This window comes from Mus caroli, unplaced genomic scaffold (genome assembly GCF_978045245.1).
Source record: "Mus caroli unplaced genomic scaffold, Mus_caroli_1 scaffold_8, whole genome shotgun sequence".
In the NCBI taxonomy this organism is placed as follows: domain Eukaryota; kingdom Metazoa; phylum Chordata; class Mammalia; order Rodentia; family Muridae; genus Mus; species Mus caroli.
Window position 1 is genome coordinate 82,220,799 of NW_028227263.1, and position 23,238 is coordinate 82,244,036.

General features: G+C 50.8%; 1 protein-coding gene across 8 annotated transcripts in view; it reads right to left on the bottom strand.

Moving 5' to 3' along the window:
• Window positions 1–343: 343 nt before the first annotated feature.
• The window catches only part of Apba2 (amyloid beta precursor protein binding family A member 2), a 243,735-nt gene continuing 220,840 nt past the window's right edge, over window positions 344–23,238 (bottom strand). For 7 of the 8 annotated variants that reach the window (XM_029480040.2, XM_085841672.1, XM_021167642.3 and 4 more), the window contains 9 exons: window positions 20,218–20,363; window positions 19,183–19,218; window positions 16,981–17,067; window positions 13,865–14,050; window positions 10,277–10,456; window positions 9,088–9,300; window positions 7,883–8,002; window positions 3,425–3,565; window positions 344–657 (listed from right to left, as the gene is read on the bottom strand). In XM_029480040.2, coding sequence (XP_029335900.1) covers window positions 586–657; window positions 3,425–3,565; window positions 7,883–8,002; window positions 9,088–9,300; window positions 10,277–10,456; window positions 13,865–14,050; window positions 16,981–17,067; window positions 19,183–19,218; window positions 20,218–20,363 — 1,181 coding nt within the window. In that variant the 3' untranslated portion in view covers window positions 344–585. The remainder of the gene's footprint in view (window positions 658–3,424; window positions 3,566–7,882; window positions 8,003–9,087; window positions 9,301–10,276; window positions 10,457–13,864; window positions 14,051–16,980; window positions 17,068–19,182; window positions 19,219–20,217; window positions 20,364–23,238) is intronic. The other variant, XM_085841675.1, reaches the window with a different exon arrangement.

Sequence of the window (23,238 nt, forward strand, 5' to 3'; positions counted from 1 at the left end):
AAGTCTCAGCCTGGAAGCCAGGTTGCCCCTGTGCCTGTGCAGAGGAGGCAAGGCCAACAGATGGGCCCTCTAGGACACCCCTGGACCCCAGGGGTCACAGCCAAGGGCAGAAAAGGCTGCAGCTGCATCACAGGGGGGACTCCTTTCACAGCCACGCAGACGGGAGGGGTGGGCACCACATTCACATTCCACAGCCTCAGGGAGTAGAGACACAGCACACCACACAGAACTACCCGTGAGCACCCTTCATCAGCCGCGATGAGAATGTGGCAGAAGACTGGTAAGGTTCACAAAGGATTGCCCTGCAACTCTCCTTCAGTAAGGACATACCTCTTTTTTCCCCTTTTCTTTCTTTCTTTTTTTTTTGTGGCAAAACTGAAAACAAAACTAAAACCAAACAAAACAAAAACAACCAAACAAAAAAACTAGGTGACAAGGACACACCCTTCCTTTGAGGGAGCCAGAGGTCCTGGTTGGGGTGGCTGCAGGGGGGTCAAGGGGTCAGGGCTTTGTCCTGGCTTCTGGCTCGTCTGGACCCAGGTGGGTCTGCCTGGTGTCCCGGCTCCACGGTGAGGTTGGGTGTACCTAGATGTAGAGCGGGGTCTCCTGGCCCGTGAGGAGCCTAAACATGGCTGCAGGCATGGTCTTCATGTGAATCTGTAAACAGAGAGGAAAGGCTGAGCCAGCTGCCGCTTCTCCTTAGTGAAATGAACGCATCAGGTGCCCAGTCTCCGAGAGGCTCTCAGTGAGCAGGCTGGGGTGGAAGGGTGGGTGCCCCTCCCATACAGGGCTTCTGATACACTCTGTCTCTCTCTCATCTGGAGCTGACACCAACAGAATGGGACAGTAGACTTCTGATGGTGACTGGGCACAGGTCCTTCCCCCCCACCAGAGCTGCAAGAAGTGTGCTGTGCTTCTGAGAAGGGGATACACAGACTCTGGATGAGGCAAGAGGATGTGGGGCGAGGCAAGAGGATGTGGGGCGAGGGAAGAGCTGGAGAGACAAGGAGTCCCCCAATTAACAAATGACTCTCAACAGCCCAGTTGCCCTTGGGCTCTACTTGGGCTGGGTAGACCATGGGATGACTTCCTGGGTGGTGGGATGACTCTGAGTCCCTAGAGACAAGCAGCAGGGAGCTCTGATTCCCCTTTTCCACTCCCCATACTGGGGTTGTGCTCCTGGACTTGGGCCGTGCTGGGCTCTGGGTCTCAGTTGCCTCGAGGCCTGTTCTGGCCCAGACCGTACTCTGCGGAGCGCATACAGGTGAAACGTGCAGATGTTTGCTTCATTCATACGTTAGCTCCTCCACAAGCCCACAGGACAGCCTTTCCCTCAGGAGCATCATTTGCCGTAATTCTTCAATTAAAACCTACCCTACCCACAACCCGTGAGGGCGTCTCAGAATGGGGTGACTCATTCTCCAAATGTGCTTGGGGGTTGGTGGGAAATGCAGGCAGACATTTCTGTCACCAGCTGGGTGGGTGCAGCCTTGCTTGCCCAACAGGCTAAAGGGAGTTGCCACACTCCCTCTCTCTGCTGTTTCCTTAGTTATCAATTAGTTATCTCAGGTCTGAGGTGGTGGAGTCGTTTCTTGGGGTCCCCGGCCCACCCTCACCCTCCCCCGGCCAGGATTGACTTCTTTAGGTGTGAGACTGATTATTCCCATGAGGGCAGTCATTTCTGAATGCCTACTTAGGAAAATTGGATTGTCCTTTCTTGGAAGCCATTAGTTAGAAGCAGCCAATGGCCCCCTCCTGTCCCCTCCTTGAGAGTTAGCCATCACTTGCAGCCAGTCCAAAGAATGTACCTCTTCCGCCAAACCCCTTTTGGTATGTCAAAAGATGCTGACTTGGTCAATGTGGCCCCAAGAGAGGTGATTTAAGGGACATAAACCAGGATCCCCTGAGGAAATAACAACTCCCATCCTTCCATGCCCAAAGGAAATGGGAGCCTGGACCATCTGCCCTGCATGAGCACCCAGTGGCCACTAGAGGGAGTCTGGCAGCCCTGCAGGGACCACAGCAGAATCCCAGGAAAAGATCAGCGGGCAGGCAACTCCCCTAGCCAAAGGCTCTCCAGCTCAGCACCAGCCTCCCCCTCTGTGCCAGCACTCACAGTTTCCCAGAGACCACCCCGCCACAGTTCCCACTCCCACACTCACACCCCCATACTCATGGAAATTTGGACTGCCATGTGCACACGCATACTCTCACACTCAGATGTATACATCATGACCATACACGCCCCCTGTAAGTTTCTAATTGCATACACACACACACACACACACACACACACACTCACACACACACACACACTCATTTATGCTCACTCTAACACATTTATGCACACATCACAAACACAGTCTCCTCCACAAATTCACATGCATCCATACACTAACACCCCCCACTCATACAAACCGGCAAGCATACTCCATCTCTTGTACACAACTACAGGCACAGGTCACAAACACACACTTAGCCCACAATATCACAGATCCAGTCACTCATCTACATAAACACTAACACAAATACCTCACTCTTAGCCTACCTATTCTCACACATAACCACGAATACACCAAAACACACTTTTCCTTCACAAACTCACACGCATTCTTACCCACACACCTATACTGACTAGCACCCACACTCTCCCAGACACAATCATACACACCTACACAATACACTCTTACCCATAACTATAGACACACTAACATCCGGACACTCATAACCTCCTCTCCACCAGCTGCACATGCGCGAGCACACACACACACCTTCATACTACAAACCTCACCCATACCGCGTAAGTTTCCTCTCTGTGCACTGCAGCATCATCCACACCTTGCACTATGATGCTCACCTGTGTGATCCTTGAGGACAGCTATACGCGGGGACCAAAGGGTCTTGCTAGAATGCAAATGACCAACGAAGGGCCAAACTAGGGGATGGTTGCAAGCTAGCGAACTATGAAAAGAAAAAGCAGCCTGACCCTGGGCACAGAGCAACACCCATGACACAGCAGCTATGAGTGGACCAGACCTCCTGGTGTAGGCAGCTGGATGTATGGGATTCTGTTCAGAAATGGGGTTAGTGGCTGTGCCTGGGAGCCTCTGTCCTAAGATACCAGAGAGTCTAAGAGTACCACCCCCCACTGTGCTCCCACTGTGAGGTGGGGACACAGTCTGCTCCTCAGCGGACATCCAGTGGATGGTAACTGGCTCACAGGTCAAAGTGGGGCACATCCATGAAACAGGAGGTGGAGGTAAGGCCAAGGTCCCACATGCCCACGCTGTTCTAAACAGGGCTGCTTTCTGTTGGAAGGACCAGTGGCTTTTCAAAACATATCAAATGGCTTCCAGGGTTAGCTAGGCAGAGAAAACAGGAGCTCAAACACCCCTGGACTTGAGGGGCAGACCAGCAGTCTTACCTCTCCCACCGAGTTAGACAGAGCCTGGACTATCTTCTCATGGGCTGTGGCTACCACACTCTGTCCGTTGATCTCGATGATACGGTGGCCGACTCGGACACCACCTCGCTCTGCAATACCCCCTCTCATGAGGCTGCAGATCTACGGGGACAGGTGAAGTCAGCATACACGTTCCCATGCACCCTGAAGATATTCCACCATGTCCCACAGATGGGGGAAGAGATATTGTTGCAGAAGATCCTGGCATTTCAGTCCCTGACTCATGAGCAAGAACAGCTGTGAGTTAGAATGTGGCTTTAAGAAGAAGACCAGCACCATTGTGTGAGTGTCAGAATTCCAAGGTAGAGCAGAGAGCTTCTTCCTGGGACTGCCTACAGTGAACATCTCCCCACCAGCCACACCCTGGTGTTCTTTCTAAGGAAGACAGTCCATACCTCCCTTACCTACCGCATAGAGACTGAGTTGATAAACTCTTAAGGCACAAATGTAGTTTGGGAACATGACACAGAGCCAGAAGGCTGTACCCATTCCCTCACAGAACTCACTGAAAACCAAGACATTAGAAAAATGGCCTCCAGAAAGGCCAGGGAGAGGAGGGGAGATGTGATGCACTGGGCCTCATGAATCCTCGAAAGCATGGTTGTTAGCTAGCCAGGTTAAAAGGCAACAGCCTGGAGGAGAGGCCATCAGAAAGAAGCCACAATCAGACCCAGGGGCTTTCATCAGCCTATCCCCCAGCCTCAGACACCTTGGCCTGCATGAGTGAGCTCCCAGGAGAACCTGCAATCTACCCAGGCATCTGGGGACAATCCTCCCACACCTCCTGTCCTGGCTATTCTTGGTTGTCACCTTGATCATCTGGAATGAACTAAAACCCAAGTGGCTGGGTACATTTATGCTTGTAAGGGATTTTTCTTGATTGAATCATTTGAACAGGGAAGACCTAGCTAAATCCAGATCTTTTAATGTGGGAAGATCACCTCAAATCTGAGCCACACCTTCTGCTGGCAGCTTCTAGAAAAGGCATGGAAGAAGGACGTGTGGTCTCTGCCCGCCTACCCTCACTTTCCCTGGCAAGTTCATTCCTTCAGTGGTATAAGATTCTACTTCCTCAGGATTCTAGGATTGTGGTATAAGCTGAAGTCCGGCTGAGACTTGCAGCATCGTGGACTAAACAAGTGCTGGATTCTTGAAATTTCCATTCAGAAGTAGCCATTATTGGAATAGTCAGACCATAAGTTGTCAGACACTCTAATAAATACATACTTATGTGTGTGCATACTAATTAGAATCTACTATATATTAATCAGTTCTGTTTCTATAGAGAACCCAGACCAATATATCTCCCCAATGTTGTTCAAGCATCCCCAGCCAGGGTCATGGTCACACCTCACTGGCTAGGTCTGAAGACAGGAAGACTGGCCCAGAGGTATCAATACTCCCCTGCCAAGTTGGAAAGTCCCAGCAGGCTGACTCGTGACCCCTGCATATTAAAGCTCTATTGATGGTACTTTCTCAGTCTGACAACACTCACAGCCCAGCTAATGTCTCATGATTTTATGATACTTTACAGGTTATAGATTTAAAGGTAGGAAACTGTGACACAGGGTCAAGCACCCTAAAAGATCAGATGCCCGCAGAAGACATGGGCCTGGGTGCTGGGAGGAGCCAGGCAGGAAAGGTATGGCTGTGTTCCTTAATTACAGATGATCTTGCCTTATTGACAACTCTCCTTGGGACCCTTGGGCCCACCCTCATCTCCCTCATCACCCACATGAGCGAAGCTTAAATCTACTGCCACAGGCTGGCTCTGGCAGCCCCACGCCTCTTGTAGCCATTTCTTTGGTGGGTTTTGCTTAGCTTCCATAGCAGGGTGAGTGGGGAGCCTGATGTGATACCACAGTGTAACCCTCCCAGTACTCAGGATCCCTCCCTTCCTGGAAGGAGGCCTGTGCCCTGGCTGCGACATGAAAGAATACTGATGTCACAACCCAGGGACACTGCCTGTGTCAGGCCACCAGGACTCCCCAGGTGAGCCCAATTACCATTCTAGAGCCCTGACACTAATGAATGAGGATCCAGCAGAGGTGTCAGAGCAGGAGGGGCAGCCTAAGCTTGAGGTCACCACTGCCCAGGAAGCTGGGGCCAGCTCTGTCCCTCCAGGACTCTTCTTATCAGATGGTCCACCTACTATACACAAGCACTGAGCTTTGATTTGAGTCTTTCTCCAAAGTGGGGTAAGGATATTTTGTGATAACAGCAACAGGTTCTTTGAAGATTTTGAGCCAAGTGTTGCAAGGTGGTCTGAGGATGCTACTTTGTTTCAATTCCTTGTGGCCACTGACCCTTGGAAGTTAGAGAAAAAGGACAAAGGGGAAAGAAGGCAAGAATGAAGCTTGTGCCTTAGTAGGGTGTCTGCTGGGAGGTAGACTCAGGCTGTGGATTACGAGGCACTGGGAATATGGAAGCAGGGAAGGGGAACAGGAGAGGCCTGAGGGAGCTGTCATGTATATGGTGCTGTTGGCCCTCCAAAAGGAACCCCCCACCCTCCCCACCCCACTGCAGGGGCCTCTGCTTGTTCTAACCTCTCAGTATGCACTCTAGGGAGTCTCTAAGCTGAAAAAATCCTTGACTCCTTGGGAGATAGCATGGGAAGAGAGAGTGGGATCCATGTGGAAATAGCCTTAATTGGGTCATCTGGGGCCTGTCTGCAAACTAATGCATTCTACTTGGAGTTCGATGAGGCTGCAAATGGAAAAAGCACTTATGCAAAACCAGTTCTGAGGGAGGCAGGCTTCTCCAGGAGACTCAGAGTGCATAAGGGGGGTGGGGTGGGGAATGGGGAGGCTATGTTCCCCTAGGCTCAGTGGGGGGTTGGGGGGGAGGCTAGCTGGTCAGTCACTGGTGTGGCTGATGGAAGTACCTAAAGCCTTACAGGCAACTGAAATCTTAAGTCCTAGATAGAACACATCACTGTCCCATGTGTCCCCGAATCTATGTGTGCCTTCCACTGATACCTCAACAGCCACTCACAGCCTAAGCAGGGCCTTCATCCTGTTCGGATCATTTCTTAGCCAGGAAACCTGGGAAGGTGGGACTCAATGGCAGGTAGGGCTGGGTGCCTCGTGGACATCCCAGAGTTTCACAGTCTCACTTGACTGGGTCCTCACCATCACCACTAACTCTGACCCTGAGCAAGGTCCAGCCTCACCTTAAAACCCACTCCTATATGCTGGTGACCTTTGGAGACTAACAACAATTTGTACTCAAATTTATACATTCCTTCCATCAACTCCAAACGCTTCAGAGTCAGGCTTTGGAACTCTGCACCCCAAACTTCCAATACCCACACCTCACTGTCCTCAACCGGCTACCCTCCATCCCACAGGCCTCCTCTGGGAAGACAGTGTTGCTGGCCCTTTAGACCACAGCCTCCATGCCTAGCCCTGCCAACGTACACAGCATGCCTTCTGCTCTGTCCTCCGAGGAATGGGCTCATGCCCCACTTGGCTTGCTACTGGGTATTCCTTCTGACCCTACTCACTTAATTTAGCCTCTACAGGCTGAATCCAGTCCCTTCCCCCTACTTCTTAGCACATGATCTCCCCCCCCGCCCCCTCCAGGACATAGACATCCTTACAGGCTATGTGACCTAAACCAAAAGCAACCTGGACCCCAGGCCTGTGATCCCACAGGAAACAGTGAAGACAATTCTCTCATTGGTGGTTGTCTTTCTAGAATGCTCTCCTAGTGTTTTTCTTCAAGGCTGTTGGAGAGTACCCACATCACCCTCTCTTCCTTACAAATTCCATCCTCTCTCTGTAGCACTCAGAGCTTGTTTAAGCCAACAGGGCTACAACCCCATCTGTACTTATTCAGTGGGAGTAGTGGCGGCCCTTCAGGACCTTTGCAGGGGAGGAAATACAAGGAGCCCCAGGTCATGCTGGCTAAACAGGTCAGAGAAAGTAGTGCTCAACGGAAGAACTTATGCTTAGGATAAGTCAAGCAAGTAGGTGCGTGGCCCAGCATCTCTCCCTCTAGAAAGTCTTCCTGTGTCCTTAACGCCTGCTGCAGAGCCCGACACGGAGCAGGTAGTTTACACATGTCTGCTGAATGGATGAAACGATGGATAGATAAAGATGTGTTTGTTCACTACAGTGCATGTGATGCCAGCTAGTGGCTGGCTGTGTCCAGGCTACAATGGCTAGGGAGCCTTGCCTTGCCTGCCCCCCTTGCAAGTAAGCATTCGATGAGAATAGTCCCCAAGGGAAGATGCTATGGGTTTAAGGGATCCCAGCCACTCCTTGGCCCTCCCTGTCTGCCTTGGCTAGCCTGCCCCATCCAGACCTATTGGGAGGGCTCTCCGTAGGCAGAGTAGCACCCCAGCCTTCAGAGCCCAGCCTCTACACATGGAGTGGGTAGCCCAGGCCAGGAGTGCGGGTGGGGGAGACGACTCACGATTCCATTCTGCACGCTGAAACCCAGCTGGTACTTGAGGTCTGGACGCTTGATGAGGACGGTGGTGACCGGGGGGCAGCTGACAATGTTGAGCTTTACCTGGGTTTGGTTCTTCAGGCCCTGCAGAACATGGAGGCAAGTCACTAAAGTCACTAACTGGGTCCTAGCTAAGAAAAGTTGAGGAGCTGAATGCCAGCATCACACTCAGGGGGCCCGGGGCGGGGCGGGGCTGTCACCAGGCTGTATACAAAAGAACTTTCTCACTGTCTAACCAAATGCCCTCTTCTTGGGAGATGGGGTGTCCCAAGAGGAACACTCCTGTTCTATGAGAACCTGAGGAGTTGCTGGGAACTCCGGAGCTGCATAGGACAGGCTGGTTAGGAGCCAAGAGGAACTGCAGGCTCTGAAGCAGACATGTCCTTCCTTCCCAGTGCCCCAGACCACAGTGGCTGAGCTTTTCATGGCCGTGATTTAAACTTATCCAGAGATGGACATGTATACAGAGCTACCAGGAAACATGCCGCAGCAAAAAGCTAGGCTGGGCCTATATGGATCTGTAACATTGGATAGAGGCTTCTTCAGGCAGGCCCCTAGAGCCCCTTCATGTAACATTCTAGTCTTTGGAAACATCCCTTATGTTGAAAGAATAGTGGGGCTTACCCCAGTCGCATGACTACAAAGGGTAGGGGAGATGGGGCAGCGGAGCACAATGTGTAGTGCTGCCACCAATGCCACTACCTTGAGCCTTGAGCCTTGAACTGAAGACCCAACCCCACCTACTTGTGTTCCCTTTGCCTCGATACCACCCGAAGTCCCAAGCTCACAGGCCAAGTAGTCAGAAAGAAAGCCAGCCTCCCTGTACCCTGTCCATATAACACAGACCAACTTCTAGGTTGCCATGACTAAGCATCTGGGAGTGCCTCCCGTGGGGTTACCTGGGAATATCCCAGGCACAGCAGACTAAGTCATCACTCTACTTACATAGATTCTCAACATCCTGCCTGGAGTGAGATGACACCTCCCTCCTCCCATGCTGGGGAAGCCTGGGTCTTCCTCTGACTTCAGGTATGGTTAGTCTTAGATTCAGCTGACTGTCACAGACCCTTCCCTGGGGAGGTCTCTCTGGGCTTTATGTCAAGTGAAGGTTATGGGTCACATGAGGTAGGGCTGAGGAGGTCACCAGCACAGGACCCCAGAATGCCCACCTTGATGATGCCCTGACATGTAGCCAGGGGCAGCCCCACCAGGCTGGTGCCGTTGATGGACATGATCTGGTCCCCAATGCTCAGCTTCCCTGAGCGAGCCGCTGGGCCGCCATTCATCATGTTCGCCAGGATCACAGTGGGCAGGATGGAGCCCCAGCCTGATTCCACGACCACCACACCCAAAATCTCACCCTTGTGCTTCTCTAGCTGCAGCTGCAGGAGAAAGGACAGTGTGAGAGGGCCCACTTGTGGGCAAGCACAGGGAAAGACTTAACAGGAGGGATTTGGTCCCGTGGCTCCTGTTCTGTCCTTAGGCAAAAGCCAGTTTACCTTGGCTAAGAAACACTTAGGCCTGAGAGGACTACCCTTCCTCTGGGCTCACCCCGCCCTGGCTTCCAACCTATCCAGGACCCAGGAGCATTCTGGGAAAAGAGAAGTATAGAGTCCCCTCTCCTGCCATGCTCTAAGGCCTTGGAGCTCTCCTACCCACCAAACCCTAGGAGGCCAGAGGATGCCCTCTGATGCCTACTCCACGATCTTGCCCTTACTCTCATCTTGAAATAAATTTTCTTTGCCTGATTAGAAAGCTATCTGCCACACATCCAAGAAGCCAGGATTGGGCATGCACTCAACAAGGATCCAGGATAATTCATTCACTCACCCCTCTCATAGACACACAAAAGCATTCATTCACTAATTCCCTTATGAGCACATTCATTCATTCCAAAGCCCCCAGGGAAAGCTTCTGGGATCGGCTAGGGCCTCTGCAACCGGCAATTTCAGAACGTCCCCGCCGACGCACCCAAGCTCCCTATTTTAAAGATGCCTCCCACGAGCTTTGCAGAAATATCTCCTAGTGCTAAGCCCAGTGGATAGAGACAACATGAAAAGGCACATTTTCAGGGTTACTAAGACTGATTGAAATCTTTGTCTCTGTAGCAAGTATCTCATCTCATATCTAAGTGCATACCTCCATGGCAGGACCAAGGCATGCCCCGAGGGTCCCTGTGCTGGACACACTAGTGTGAGTAAGGAAGCCTTGCTCTCATCTTTGCCTGGTGAGCTGAGATGGGGAGGCACTGAGATAGCCCCCACATCCCAGCTGCCTAGCCCATCTCCGAGAGGGTTCATTTTGGAGAGCAAAGTCGAGCAGAGAAAGTTTTGGAGGCCCCAGCCGATGTGGCTTTACCTCCTTGCAGTTCTCTGAGTTTGAGAAGTGGATGAGGTCGTCATTATACATCTCTTGGGTATTTATGATGTCACTGTATTCCTTCTGGCTCAGGTCTTCAGGGTTGATGCCGTTGGCCCTCAGGAACTCCTGGTAAGCCACGCTGAAGGCCTGCCCAATGGACTGGGCGATCAGCTGGGCCTGTGGGAAGGAAGAAAGGCATGCTAGACCAAAGCACAGACACAGGCTCCACTAGGGGTCCATAAACCTTCATAGGGGTCCTCATTTGGGCTTAAAAGACTGAGGGAGTGACTGTGAGCTCTAGGCTGGCGGAAAGCTGTCTGCCACTTACACCCTGCCTCAGGCCACCATGATGAGCCTCTCTGCTGTCCCTGCTACTTCATGTCTAGACACTGGGACAAAGCAAGGTTTTTGTAAAATCACAGAAAATGGTGACGTAGGAGTGTTTGCTAAATATTAGACTTTCTTGCTTTAATTAGAAACTGTAATGTATTCTTATTTTTACCTATTTTATTCTAAAAAAAAAAAAAGACCCAAAAACAGAACTGAGGTCCCACTCCAACCCCAGAAGTATCACATACATGGTTAGCTGTCTCTTCTATCCCTCCAGAAGTACAAAACCTAAATATAAGGAGATGGGTGTGTGTACTACATTGCTATGATATGAAAGGGTGTGCCAAGCTGAGGGTTACAGGACCTGGGACTCAGAGCAGACTCCACGCCACTGGGGACATTACTTCTTTCTATGCCAGCAGAAAGAAGCCTACGGAAGCCTGGACACTGATAAGAGATAGCAGGGCCTTCCTGCCTGCAGTGTAAATGGGACAGTGGGAGGCAAGCTCTAAGGTGGACATCTCCTTAACCACATCAAGCATGCTCCAAGCTGTGCAGCCTTAGGAAGGTGTGGAAACTCTCAGTGCATAGGAAAACCAACATCCCCCTCCCTTGCCCCAACCTCCTTGCTGTGTAAGCCCCACCCAGTCCAAGTCCTCCCTATGTCCCTCCTCCCACACACCTGCCATTGAGGGGCCTCTGCCAGGTAACCCTGAAAACCTTGTTTTGAGAACAAAGGGGCTGGCTTCAATTCTTTTCTCCCTCTGCGCAATATATGACTTAGGTGCTTCCAAATGAGTAAGCTCATCTAAAATTAAGCTGGGCTGGATCACATCTTAGCATGAGGGAGGGGGCTTGCTTTAAATATGGACTGATTCTAGGTTGAACTGCCTGCCCAAATCAGACCCTGCACAGCTCAGAGGAAGGATGCCACAATGCTCTCACTGTTCCCACATCTGCATGTTAGCAGCGGGTGGATGTGGTGGCCCATCAACCACTAGGTGGCGCTGTTGTCTCAGATAAGGAAAGCAGCATTTGAGGGTCTCTCGTCTCTCAAGTAGTAAACCTGCAAAGTGGTGACTGTGGTACCACAAGAGAGGGAAGGTCTTAGAGAAGAACCACAGATTGGAGGGGCTGCCCTAACTGATATATCAGTGCCCTAGCTGCCAAAACCCTGTGTCTTCGCCTGGGAAGGGCAGAATGACTGCATCAGACGTCTTTACCATGAAAGCTCCAGACTGGGTTCTTCCCACCTCCCATCCTCCAACCTCCTCTTCTTGCAATATTATGCCTCCTCCTCCTCTCCCTATGGAAATGCCCCGAGACTTAAGTCAGCTAACACATTAGAATGATCACCCTCTTCAAGAACAATCCATGGAGTTTGTACTTCCTGCTGTCTCTTGCTTTCCCCTTTTGTCCCTACCTCCCCTTACTGTCCCCCCTGCCCTTACTGTCCCCACATCCCCCACACACACACTGCCTTCCCACCCTGCCCCTTGTCCTTGTGTCCTTGGTTCCCTCCTGTCAGAACAGGAGCCAATTCAAAGGGCTCACTAGCTAAGGCACAATGCCAGCCCATCCAACAGGCCTTCCTTGCCTGTTCCAGCTCACAGCCAGGCCTGTGGGCACAGGCTGCTAAAGACCCCAGATGGCCCGAGGGGTAGGTGCAGGAGCCTTGGTGCCTGGTGGCCTCCTGCAGGTGGGAGGAGGTCATGCCTAGCATTATTCTTCCTGGCTCTGTCACCTCCATAGCAACATCCACTCCTCCTTTATCCCTAGAGCACTGAGTTCTGCCTTGCAGAGGGCTACCCAGGACACAGCAGGACAGGGCTACCGTCATGTCCTCTCTCCCAGCAGCTGCTCTGGGGGTGCCTGACATTGATCAAGCACTTTTCTCTCACTCTTTCACGTCTATGTAGCTTGGGTTCTACCTTCACTGAGTCTCAAAGATGTCTGCACCAGCTGAATTGGGGCTCCTCACATGCTTGTCTCCTCCACAGTCTGCACGTGAGCCTTACTTGACGACTCTCGCTCGCTCTCCCTATCACTCGACACTCACCACACTGTCTCTCCAAGACATCCCCAAACTCCCAGCCATAAAAACATGCCTGTCCACCTGTCCACAGATCTCCATGCAATGGTGGGAAGTGTAAGACTGCGCACAGTCTGGTAGGTCTATACAGAAATCCTGGTCTGTATTATAAAACACCCCTTGCTTCAAAGCACTTTCCACTGATGCCTTAGAAAATAAGTAACACAGTCCTCACACACTGCTTTGAACCTTGTTTTCAGATGAAGATTCCCCACTGGGTTTCAGATCGTGAAATGTATGGATCCTACACTGATGCTTGTGAGTCCTTCTGTGACCAAGCATGCCTTGGCCCCTTGGGTGATTCCTGATGTCACAATATTGCCACCATTGACGAAAGCTTGGGATGGCCTCTTCACAGAAGGAATAGGTCAACAGAGAAAAGATAACAGCCCAACTACAGTCTTTCAGGAAGGCTTGAGGAAGGTCAGCCTTCAAAGACCTCAATCAAGATGCTGGAGTGTCCCACCCCACCCCACCCCAAAGGGGTGGTTTTGTTTCTGTTATTAGAAACAAATATTTATTTTCTTTCGTCTTTCTTTCCTTCCATCTTTCTTTCTTTCCTTCCTTTCTTCCTCCTTCCTCTCCTCTTCCTCTTCCTCCTCCTCCTCCTCTTCCTCTTCCTTCTCCTCTTGGCAGTTCTGTCTGGCAGACATGATCCCACTACCTCAGCTTCTGAGGACCTATGATTATAGGCTTCTACAACCCTAGGATCTCTTAGTGGATCCATGGTATTTAAATTTTCAAAAAAAAAAAAAAACATGTTGTAACTTGTTACATTGTAACAATGTTATATGGCAAAATGACACAGCAAAGGCAGAGTCTACCCAGTCTCGGAACAGGTGCATCTTTCTGTGCAACCTTGGCATGCAAGCATGTGCATTTTAATAACAGATAACTTAGGCAAAGATGAACTTCATTTAAGGGGTGAGAGACTGTGTAGAACGATTTCCTTGGTAAGACAGGAGTTATGCATCTCACAGCTCTGGAAGCACCTGTCAGTGAAGGGAAATAAAACTACTGTTCACTCTGTTCAGAGATGCAAGTGTGGGCTGAGACACTCGTTCCTCTCCTGGGGTCTCCATTGGGTGGACTGTGGAGTTGAGTGGCTCGATGGCTATTGGGAGAGGGGCAGTTCCTTCACCCACGTCCTAGCCTCTACTTACATCCTCTGACTCGAACACGTGACAGATCATCTTGTACTGCTTCTTTCCCTCCTGGGCCCCAGGCGTGGTCTCGATGCAGTCCTGAGAGGCTGACCTGGGCATGCGGCGCCTGGCCATCAGAACCACGATGTTCCCAATGTCTGCAATGTAGGAGATGGTGCGCAAGGCATGGTCCATCATGGTTTCCTGTCAGGAGGAGGAGAGACCCATATCAGGGAACACAGAGTATTAATTAGCCTCTAACAATCAGTCTGCTCTGGAGGTTTGTAACCTGGACCCTGCTAACATTTGTGGTCAGTTCACTCTATTGTAGAAGGCGGGGGCTGTCCCGCACACTCCAAGATGGTAGTCATCCCTGGCCTCTACTCACTGGGATGCCATGCCAGAAATATCTCTGGTCATTGCCAAACGTCCTGGAGAGGACATTAATTAAGTGGCCCTTGCTGAGAATCACAGCTCTAGCAAACAGAGTGTTTCATGACGGTCCTGGACAATGTGACTTGTGTGACGTAGAGGAGGGGCTCTCTATCCTCCGATAAGGAGTGGCACTGTGCTGAGGCCCATCCCCATCTCAGTAACATATAATGCTCTCACACAGGCTGGCTCTATGCTCTCTCAGCTTTCCTGCATGGGAGCCAAAAGATGAGTTTGTCACAAGTCAGGAGATGAAGTATTGAGGTAGCCTGCGGTCCTCAGTGGGTCTCCATAGCGGTCCCTCTCCAGGCCTATAACTCTTGATGTCTTTTGTCACTTGACGGGAATCTCCTTGGGCATCTTGCCTATGACCCCTTCCTAACAAGGCTACTCACAAAGGCTCTGAGAAACTAATCAGTTGGCCTTTTGTACCTTTGTTCTCCTGTCACAAAGGGAAATCTGGTGTTTCTGAGTCTCTGACCTCGGGAGCTCTTTTCTTTTGCACAGAATCTATCTCGAGCGAGCGGCTTGCAAAGCCTGCATCTGTCCAGGCCGGTGGTTCTCAACATTCCTAATGCTGTGACCCTTTAATGCAGCTCCCCAGGTTGTGGTGACCCCTCAACCGTAAAATCATTTTCGTTTTCACTTTATAACTGTAACCTTGCTACTGTTGCGAATGGTAATGTAAGTATCTGATATGCAGGCTTTCTGATATGCCACCCCTGTGAAAGGGTCGTTTGACTCCCAAAGGAGTCGGGACCCACAGGTTGGGGATCCACTGATCCAGCCAGTGATCTACTTTTTGTTAAGGTTATAGAGGGGCTCAGCATCCACAGCCCAGGGACAGTGGTGGCCAGGTCTTCAGCGTGAGCGACACTGTCCACTATCAGAAGCTCCTACGTCATCCCTCAGCTCTGGTCCCTCGTGGGCAGAAGCCGCCTATCATTGTGGTGGCCCCACCCCCTTGGCCATGCTCACCCTCAGGGGGCACATGGGATGTACCTTTCAGAGAAGCCACCTCCACATTACCTGCCAAGTGGGATCCCCACTGCCTGATGTGATGGTGTCAAAGGCAGGGCCTAGGGGCCTCCATTCTTCTTGGGACCCTAGTCTTGTTACATGCCAGGTAGAGGGTCCTAATGTGGCCAGCCCCCACCTTGGCAGCTATACGTCATGGTGGTGGTACTCACTGCGGCAGGAAATGACATGTCCCTAAGAACAGACTCGGTCAACTGCAGCAGGATTCTCCTGTAAGCCACCCTGATACCCTTCCCTCTGTAGGCTGCTGCAGCTGGATCAGAAATGTCCCCAGAGGGCCCCACTTGTGGTGCCACTGAGAAGTGGCAGAACCTTCAGGAAGCTAGGCCTGGCTGAACAAAAGCTACATCACTGGAAACACACCCTATGAGTATTAGAACCTCAGGCCACAGGTTCCCTTCCTTTCTCTTGAAAACCACTAGGAAATAAGCAACTCCCTCTCCCCTGTGTTCCCACTATGGTGGCTGCTTCACCATAGGTGTGTGTAGACCAGCCTTCCTAATCCTGCGGCCCTTTAATACCGGTCTCCTCAAGTTGTGGTGACCCCCCTCCCAACCATAAAATCATCTTGTTGCTACTACTCAACTGTGATTTTGCTACTGTTATGAATTGTAGTATAAAATATCTGCTATGGGACCCCAAGGGGTCACGACTCACAGGTTGAGAACCACAGCTGCAGATCTCACCACCCAAACAGTGAGCCAAGCAAACCTTTCCTCATTGATGCTGATTGGCTTGGGCATCCCCCACCCCCACCCCAGGAATGAAGAGTTAATTAAGTGCCAGTAACCAGGGTTCATACTGTAAGACAAAGGAGTGTGTGTGGAATGAGGAGACGAGCTCTACAGTCCCAGTCAGAGACCCGAGTATGATGAACTCACACGCGCAGTCTAGCTCTGAGAACTGCCAGGGCCCAGTAGCAATGACACTCAGTAACAGGCACACAGCCACAGCCAGATCCTTGTTTCTCTATGGTCATTGTCTCCAAAAACAAACTATGGGTCCCTGAGAAAGATGCCTGGCTCAGGTCTGAGGAAGGTAAAGGATAAGGTTATTGACAAAGATCTTACAGTCTCAGAATGCAAAACATTAAAAGTGTTCAAATGTTGGCGGGAGGCCGTCAACGTGACACCCCAAACCATCAGGTTCTCAGAGTCTCGTGAGAAAGTGAGCAGGGAAAACTCGGAGTAGCATTGCATAGGAGGATGTCAGTCAGCAATAGAGTGGTGTCATTTTAAATCACCATTTTGTCCTTTTCCCGTTGCAAGGAATGTTGGCAAGAGCATCAGTTTCAGGGTGAAAGGGATCCGGGCAAGCCTAGTGCAGCATTTTGGCAAACCTCTATCTCCAAAAATATTTACATTATGACTCATAACAAAGTAGCAAACTTAACAGGTATGAAGTAGCCACGAAGATAACTCTATAGTTGGGGGCAGGGTCATACAACATGAGATGTATGTAGATGGGTTGTAGCATTAGGAAGGTTGAAAATCAGTAGTCCAGTACGTCACCCAGATTCTCTGACAGTGACAGATAAACAAAAGTGCCCTTCACCTGGGCACAGACACACACTCCACTTCTGCAGCTAGCTGGTTGCTCTCCTGAGGTCCCAGGTGTAGGAGTTGACTATGGTGACTCTGGACAACTGTCTTTCAAGTGCTTACCTGCGTGTCAGCGTTTAAGACTTTGATCCTCTGGGTCGAAATGAAGAGGTCTACTTCTGTCAGTGTCTGAGCATCACCCTCAGAATTCTAAGAAAGAACAGCATGCGTGGTTACAACCCAAAGGGCCACCACAGTTCACTGCCTGGCACTCAGTGACCCGAGGCGACATGCAAGGAAACACTAATCCAAAATGGAGAAGCCACAGCAAGCCTGTTTGCTTGGTGAGGAATTCCTTCTAAAGGCCCAGAGCACAGAGAGAAGAGGCAGCTTGCCATGAAGGTGCCTGGGGTTGTATTGGCCCTCTTTGGCAGCAAGCAGGGTCCCCTGGCTAATTCTTGCTGGGTTCAGTAACTGTCACCATGACTCCAGGTATATTCTTGAGGTTGGAGACTCTAGGACATGGGGGAAATGTTCTCAGAGAGGTTTGACTCCGGCCTAGCTCTTCCTTTTTGCTTAAAGATTCACAGTCACATGGATGCATGGTTAGGCCTTCCTAAAACCATGAGAGATAGAGGACAGAACCAGGACAGAGCATCAAGTGGCAGTGACATGCAGGTAGGGGGAAGTTGCCACTCCTTGTTTGTGGCCATCACTGGAAGCTGCTGCTTCTGTCAGTCAGCTGTGTTTCAACCTCCTGCTCTGGAGGCTGAGGAGCAATCAAGGCCTGCCCCTAAGGAGGACAGCTTCTAATTGGTTTTGACACCTGTGAGGATCCAAGTTACCTCACAGAGGCACTGGGAAAGAATCCCCACCCCCACCCCCGCAGGAGCAGGACCGCTTTGCCTGCTGGAGTAAATAATTCAGGGTGGTCACTGGGGGTGGGGGCACGGTGCTATCCTCCATGACAACAGAGCAGAAAGCTGGATTTAGTTTACTCAGAAGACAAACTTCCAATTGCAATTCTCCCAGCAGACAAGTTCTGGAGAATTCTAATTCAAAGAGAGGATCTGTATTTTAGGGACTATATACATTTTAGTTCTGTTTTAAAGATCTTTGGGGCTCTCCATCTACCACAAGATAATGCTTCTGTGAAATAATTAGGGGGAAAAAACCCTTCTAGACAATTCAGTTGAAGAAAAATCTTCTGGAATATGAAGGGCTTTTCCCTCGGGAAAAAAACCCTGGGTTGTATTTGACATCAATGGAGTCCCCAGCATCACAATTTTAAATTAATTGTTTAGGGAAGCATACAATGGAAATGGGCTTCACTATCCCACCATGACATCTTCAAACACAGGTGGCACTATACCTTAAATGTTATGTGATGGGATCGTGGCTCAAAAGCAGGAAAAGCCAGAAGTAAATTAAAACAATGTTATAGGTTGGCTGAGTTCAACAAAGGAATTTGAGCGAAGCAACTCATGTGGACTAGATTTGAATGGTGGGTAAATGCATGGAGGAGAAACTGAGAAAAGGGAAGGGATTGGTCACCCAAGACCTGCAAAAGGATGGGGTAGGTCATCTGTGACCTGCAAAGGGGTGAGGTAGGTCATCTAGGACCTGCAAAAGGGTGGGGTTGGTCATCTGTGACCTGCCCTGGCAAAAATGGAAAGAAGCTACATCCTATGAAAGGATACCAGAGATCGGGATGAGCCTTGACTCAGCCAGCACAGTGTTCCCCACTATTTGTAGCCAGATCATAAAAGGGACCCTGCATAATGACCTCCAGGTGCTGCCCAGAAAGAAGTCCTCTTGAGCAAAGTAGCCTGGCAGCTGACGGCTGTTTTGAAAAGAGCTGCCCTGTGTCTAGCTCCATCAGAGCCTGTCTCTCTATAGACTTTCTGGGCCTATAGACCCAGAAGTAGAATAAGAACCCCACCAATTCATAAGGATCCCGGTGCTCTCACTTCCCCAATTCTGGGCAGCACACAGGAGGACAGGAGACTGCAAGCAAGCAGGCTCTCCCCTGCAGGGAAGCACATCCCAACCCCAGGCCTGCAAGCTATCTTACTTTGCTAAGAGACTCTTAACATCCAGCCTGCCTGGACAGAGGGAGAGGGGTGAGTTTATTGCACCCCCTAAAATCCAGCATTTTCTTAATAGGGAAGTAAAGCCTATGAACTATGTGGTATTGTCTGAATTCCCACCAGAAGCCCCCATGCATAGAAGAAGGCATGCATGCACCAACCCACCGATGCACACACACACACACACACACACACACACACACACACACACACAGCCCACATGGGCCCTACACACCGCTTTTTTCTTGATCTTAGCAGCCTTCTGCATCCTCTGAGTAGCAAAAAAGAGAAAAGAAAATCAGGGAGGAAGCTGAGGTGAGGTTTATTTCAGCCTCGTGCTTAATAGGAAGAACTCCAACTCGGCAAGTCCCCTGCAGGGACCGATGGACTGTCACCACCACTGTGCTGAGAACACACAGGAAAGAGAACCTATCCATGTACACCAGCCCCAGTGGCAGGAATTAGACTATACCAGAAGATGGGATCAGGTACCAAGGAACAGGCAGGGCTGGGTCGGGAGCCATAGGGCCCAGAGACTTTGTCAAGGGACAGGGCTGGCTGGGTTCAGCCCTGGCGCTCTGTGCTTCATCTTCTCCTCATCAGTACAGATGGTCTTGTCTCACGGTGCCCTTTGTTCCCATCCATGGAGGCTAGTGTGTGGTGGGAGTGAGATGGGGGGCTGACATTGTTCCACACTCCCACGGGCTAGTAGTATATGCAGGCTCCACTTTACCCAGGGTGGGGAATACTGCCACATTCCCTCCCCCTGGTGTTAATGTGGCCTCACATGTCCCTTGCCCATCATCACCTGCTGGAAAAACTGCACAGACCAAAAAGCCTACAGAGCTTTGAGTGTGTCAGTGTTCCTCGAGGCTATGCATTTGAGTGACATTTGATGGATTCTTCCCTGCTTCCTGAAACACTTAAGTGCTAAAAATATACTGTTGGGACAGGATTTAAGTCTCCATACAAAGATGCTTAAAGGTAGGGATGCTTTAGAGCTATCAGCTATCTTTGCAAATCATTTCCCAGAGACTGAGTGGACCATGCTTAAGGAGATAGTGACAATGGTGTCCAGCTGAGCATTGGCCAGCCAGGCTATAGGTCTCTTTTGACATGCTGGGCATTTGAAAATGAACACGTGGAAATGAAAAGCACGCCTGCTTTCTGTGCTGGACAGAGCACCTGTACCCCACTCTACTCCCTCCATTTCAGAGCTCCCTCCAGGGGCCCACCCAAGTAACCCTCAGGGCCCAGAAGCACACCCCACCTTGACCCTGCTGACGGCTTCTTGAGCCTGCATCATTCGGATGTTTTTGGAGGGGTTGCGCTCAGAGAGCAGCTGGGTGGAGCCCAGGTAGTTGGCCGCAAAGATGATTCCATCAATGAGGTCTTCTGCCTCACAGGGCCCTGGAACTGAAGAGGTGCAGAGTGAGAACCTTCCTGAAAGAGGACCACCAGGAACCAGGGACTTAATGTACCCCGAACAAGGTACGGTGACCAGGATGGTGAAGCTGGAGGGCTGAGCTCTGCTATGCACCTGCAGCTCAGGGGAAGCCAGTATGAGCCACATAACTGAAACATGGCTAGATCACTCTGCAGGAATGGGGTGAGGGGTACTCCAGGACCCCAGATGACTGTCTGTCAAGATAGCTCAGCCTCCCAGGGGACAGGCACCTGCCGTGTGAATGCTTCCCAGACACAGCAGCATGTTCAACATTCTCACGACGGTATGCAAAGGTCCCTTCTCCACCATGCAGCGGGACTCCTGCTAGCCTGCAGCTTCTTATCCCACCCAACCAGGCCCTAGCCAGGCAACACGGTCCTGGCTCTATCTGCTATTTCTAGACCACAACGGTACAGCAGAAACTCTGCCAACGGATTGCTCCATCTCTATTGTTCATGCAAGGGCCACGGACACGCGTGCTCTGAGCACTTCAATGGAAGACTGACTTCTTTCCTGAACACACAGCTACCATTCTGTATCTGGGGTCCACACCTGTGAACTTCAGATCACACGCTGTGCTGTGAGACCGGAGATGGCTGTATCCACACTGGTCAAGTGAAGACTCTGTCCTTGTGGTTATACAGTGTGACGATTGTTCACATGGCAGGCACTGTTACGCCATCTAGTGACGCATCTGAGTGTGCAGGAGATTGTGCAAGCTACATTTTTTATACAAGGGATGTGGGTGGCTCCCAAAGGGGTCTTGGAACCAGTTCTCCACTGACACAGAGGAGGAATGACTATAATTTTAATAAAATAAACCATTAAATCCACATGGTGGAACATGCCTTTAATCCCAGCACTCAGGAGGCAGAGGCAGGTGACTTCATGAATTCAAGGCCAGCCTGATCTATTGACCGAGTTTCAGAACAGCCCAGGCTACACAGAGAAAACCTTTCCCAAAGAAAAACAAAAATAAGTCAAGTTGGTGGTTCTTGGGCATTGTAGCTCTAGTGAACGGGCAGATGGTGACTGTTTCAGGACTTGTCCTGTCTGTTGCAAGGACTGAGTTCTACACTTGAGATGCAAAAGCTCCCATGGGTGATACAGAAATGGCTGGGCAGGATGTAGGTGAAGGCAATAAGACCAGGCTTTCTGGGTTCTAACAGGGGATTCAGCAACAGCACCCAGAGGCCTGGCAAACAATCGCATCACAGGCTGTTCCTCCCAATGCCACTGTCACCTTGCTGATGGCCAGCGCAGCTGCATCCTCTGTCACTGGGGTGGCAGCTTTGTTATCACACTTCCTCCAGCCACCCACTCTAGCCTCTAGCTCTGTGATGGCTTGGGTCAAAAAGACCAATCCGGCTGAATCCATCTGATGGATGTAAGTCCATCATGGACTCTCATGAAGTCCCACTCACCTAGAATTCCATCCTAGATCATCAGGCTCCCATCCCACAGTGCTGGCCACCAGTACCCCATATGAACACATACTGTATACATGCACACAGAGTAAGGGAAGCTGCTGGGGGTGGAGGTAGGACACATGCTGTGGTTCTGGACCTCACACACTGGCCCCAAGCTCTTGGGAGCAGAGAGGTGTGAGCTTCCAGCAATGAGGAGCTCTTGGCTCTGAGTGGGAAGGAATAGCTTCCGTGGAAGGCACCTTCAGCTATTGATGCAACCACGTGTCTGAGTATCTTAGTCCAAACTCAGATGAGAGGAGAAGGATTGGCTGGCACCCGGAGGGAGGCAAGTCTAGCATCTGATGGCCAGGTGCCTAGTCCCAGGGTGACAGCATTTGTGAGCCAGCTACTTCACTCTTATGAGGGACAGAGGGAGCAGAGGGGTCACTGCTCTCAGAGAAACTCCTGGAACGCGAGCCATCCAGAGAAAGGGCTCATGAACTCGAGGCAGCTGTGGTCACCTGCACAAGACTGGGTCCATCAACATTTTATCCTGAAAGAAGGAAGGGCTCGTGAGGTTTCCCATCCCCAAGATCTATAAATGGTTGCTTGGGAAGGGGAGTCACTCTCTTGAGTGGTGTGACCTCTGACAAGTTGCTCATGTCCCAGTAAATAAAGCCCGCCCATGCCATACAAGCTGCCAAGAAACTTAGTGTGATTCTTCCTCTCTCTCCTCCCTCCCATCCCTCTCTCTCACACACATACCATGAACACAAATGCCACAAAGACATGGAAGGGGAGGGTGGGCTTGTTGGGAAAGAAGGGTTTCAGGAGGAGAAGGAGGGGTGAGATAGGGTAGGTAACAGGGTATAAAAATAACCAAAGTTAATTATATACATGTATCAAATGGTCAAAGAATAAAGAGAAGGAATCCAGACTTGGGCTCGCAAGCCTATGGCCCCCCGAGACTCTGACCTTGCTCTGAGTGTACAACTGAGACTTCAGGGGGTGAATCAAGGACCTTGCTCTGCATCTGAGCAGGCCATGAGAACTCAGTAAGACCCAGGATTGGTACAGGGATGCTCAAACCAAAGGTAGCCACAGTAGAAGAGAGCAGAGTCAGGAGACTCCTCCCCAGTTGGGGGTTTTCCAGATCAAGCACTTCCGGAAAGGTCATATACCCACACTAGCTTTCTCATGAGAAATCTCCCACACCCTGCCTCTAAGGACAAGACAGCCTCACTGGCCCTGTAGCTCTCCATGGTTAGAGTCTAATCAGGCTCCTTCTTGTGATCAAAGGCATCATAGCCCTGGGTCTGGAGCTGGCTGATGGCAGCTATGGCCTTTGTACAGGTGGACCAGCCAGGGGGTTCTGAGGGCATCCAACATAAGGGGCAGGTACTATCAATGCAGGGCATTCCACTGTGACCTCTGA